General features: G+C 42.5%; 1 protein-coding gene across 1 annotated transcript; it reads right to left on the bottom strand.

Annotated features, from left to right (window-relative positions):
* Positions 1–418: 418 nt before the first annotated feature.
* Positions 419–1087, bottom strand: LOC149174684 (uncharacterized). The gene has a single exon (XM_089420927.1). The coding sequence runs from the start codon at positions 1085–1087 to the stop codon at positions 419–421; it is 669 nt and encodes a 222-aa protein (XP_089277053.1).
* Between the last annotated feature and the right edge of the window lie 1735 nt (positions 1088–2822).

Raw genomic sequence — 2822 nt, 5'->3', positions numbered from 1 at the left:
GTTTTGGGGATAAGAGTAATAAATGTCGCGTTCAGCCCAGGGTACATCCATCTTAATGCTCGAGATTCTTCAACCAGTTTCCATACTTCTATTTGAATGAGATCCCAGAAATGGTGGAAGAAATTTGAGGTAAATCCGTCAGGGCCTAGTGCCTTTCCTGCTTTTAACTGCTTGACAGCGCTATCCACTTCGTGCAACTGGATTGGTTGGAGGAGAAGGAGATTATGCTCTTCGGTGATCAATTTGGGTATCTGCTGAAGTATTTTCTCTATTGCTGGAAGTCTGTCAGTATTGGGTTCTTGGTGGACCTTCTTGAAGTATCTGAGAAAATTCTCTTCGATGCCTTCATGCGTCTCAATTCTTTCTCCTTGATCGCTTTGAATATGGGAGATGAGATTGTGCATTCTACGTTGCACCGTCATTTTGTGAAAGAACTTTGCGTTCTTTTCGCCATCCTTAAGCCATCTAATTCGTGATTTCTGTCTCCATAGAAGCTCCTCCTGTTGAGAAGTTGATCTTCAATAGCTTGTTCCTGTTTTGCAAGTTCCTCAGATCGTCCTTCCTTAATGATCCTTTGCTGAGTTAGCTTCATTTCGTGATTGAGAACGGCCTGAGCTTTGAAAATGTTGCCAAAGATGGTATGATTCCCATGTTTGATTTCTCTTTTGAGGAATTTCAATTTTTTTTGGAAGATGGCCATTTTGGATCCCCCTGTGGGATTGAATTTGAGCCAGGTTTGTCTAACAAATTCATTAAAGTCTGGATGAGTTAGCCAGAAAGTCTCAAAACGGAAAGGGCGTTTAGTATTATTACCTGGCTGATGCCATTGGAGTGCAATAGGCCAGTGATCTGACCCTGATATTGGCAGTATGGAGGCTATAAGATCTCCTCCCAGGTAAGGCGCATTATCCGAGACTAAGAAACGGTCTAACCTTGAGGCTATATGCTGTGCTCCTTCTCTTTTGTTGGTCCAAGTGAATAGACCATTATTTGAAGGGAGATCTATTAGCCAATTTGACTGGATGAAATATTTGAGTAAGTGTCCATCTCTGATTCCATTGTCTCTGCCGCCCTGCTTTTCCTCCATTCTTGCAATCATGTTGAAGTCGCCTCCTGCTATCCAAAGAGGGTGGTCTCTGTTAGAGTTTAGTGTAGAGAGGTGTTCCAGAATCTCTGCTTTCGAATTTGTATCCTGTGGGAAGTAAACATTAGTGAGGTGACCATTAGTGTTGGTTCCAATTAAATGGAAGATTGCCTGAATAAAGTTCTTGTTTGCATGTATGTTACTAAGCTGTATTACTCTTGCATCCCAAAGAATTGCTAAGCCCCCAGAGGCCCCGTGAGCATCAACTGTTGTGACTTACCATCCGGGCCAAACTTTTGCTGATATCTTTTCCAAAATTGACATACTGCATTTGGTTTCTTGCAAAAAAAGAATATTTGGTTTTTCCTGCATAAGCATGTTTTTTAAGAGTCTTCCTTTCCTGGGGCTGTTGAGCCCTCTTATATTCCAGGATATCAACTTCATTGAGAAGGATTAGGGTGGATGTTAAAGTACTTGGTCAGCTTCGCATATCGGCCTGACTCCACTAGCACTTCTCCTATCTTGATGGTCCTTTCTAAGGCTGTTTTTCTTCCCCTTTTCTTACTGTCTTTTGTGATGAACTTGCCATCCCATGGGCTACCAATTTGAACCCCTAGAGAGTGTTTCTTGTGCGCTTTCTTTAAGACCTCTACCAGTTTGTCCACTTTCTTGTCTGGTATTTTGTTAAAGTTGTCGGTCTAGCATGCTAGTTCCAGACTAAGAATGTCTAGTTCTCCTATATCAATGTTCTCAGGATCTTCTTCCATCATCTAGGTCTCTGGTAAGATTTCCTCTGTTTCCTTCAGTGTCTTGGAGCTTGATTCTGGGGTATCCATTTCCATTTCTTGAGAAACCCCTACCTGCGGGTTGGATTGAGAGATGTTGAGCATTTTGTTGGATTGGGAGTCCTTTGGTTGTTGCGAAGGACCCGCTGGTAAATCTTTAACCAAGTCTTTGACCTTTTGCATTTCTTGAGCTGGGTCTTGCGTATCCAGATTGGCGAGGATCTCAAAGCTATTAGGTTTTGAGGATTTAGCTTTGTTGGCCTGATCTATTTTACCATTGGTAGTGGGTTTTTTATTACCTCTTCGACGATTGGCAACTTTTGTAAAACCATCAGGTTCCTGGTTCTCTGCATTTGTGCTAGTGGGCATTTTCTTGTTTAAGGGACAATCTCTGAAAAGGTGCCCAAGATTATGGCATTTCCTACACCTAAACGGAACATGTTCATAATCTATCAGTTGGATCCATTCAACATCTTCATGCAGGAGACGTACTGTATCTGGCAGAGCTTGTTTGAGATCCATGTAAACGCAGATACGGGCATATGAAGTGTATCTGCAGAGCTTTGTATCCTCAGCAACCTTGACGAACTCGCCCAGTGTATTTCCTATTTCTTGTAGTGAGCTTTCTTCCCAATATTCCCATGGTAGCGAATATAGCCTGATCCAGACTGGAGCATAACTGAGATCTTCCTTGTCCGGGTTAAATCCTTCGACCCATGCTTTGAGATAAAGTCCTGCAGAGTTAAAGAAATAAGGCCCTCCGTCTAGAATCCTGTTACGGTCTTCCAGGCAGTTAAAGACTGCTGTAAAAAACCCTTTCGGTCCTAGGTGCAGGGTAATGTGGCCCTTTGGATGCCATTTTGTGTTTATCCAGCTTCTGAGTGCTTTCTCTGTTGGCCATATACCGATAAATTTACCGATCAGAGCATGGTCCCTCATATATTGTATTCTGG

The sequence above is a fragment of the Pinus tabuliformis genome, chromosome 4_1 (assembly GCF_031772625.1).
Source record: "Pinus tabuliformis cultivar Carrire ecotype Pingquan chromosome 4_1, CPIR1, whole genome shotgun sequence".
Taxonomy (NCBI): Eukaryota; Viridiplantae; Streptophyta; class Pinopsida; order Pinales; family Pinaceae; genus Pinus; species Pinus tabuliformis.
This window is presented reverse-complemented; position numbering and strand designations above follow the sequence as displayed.

Bases quoted from the DNA above. Each gene is read 5' to 3' on its own strand.
- LOC149174684 (XM_089420927.1), bottom strand. From the start codon at position 1,087: ATGGAGGAAAAGCAGGGCGGCAGAGACAATGGAATCAGAGATGGACAC.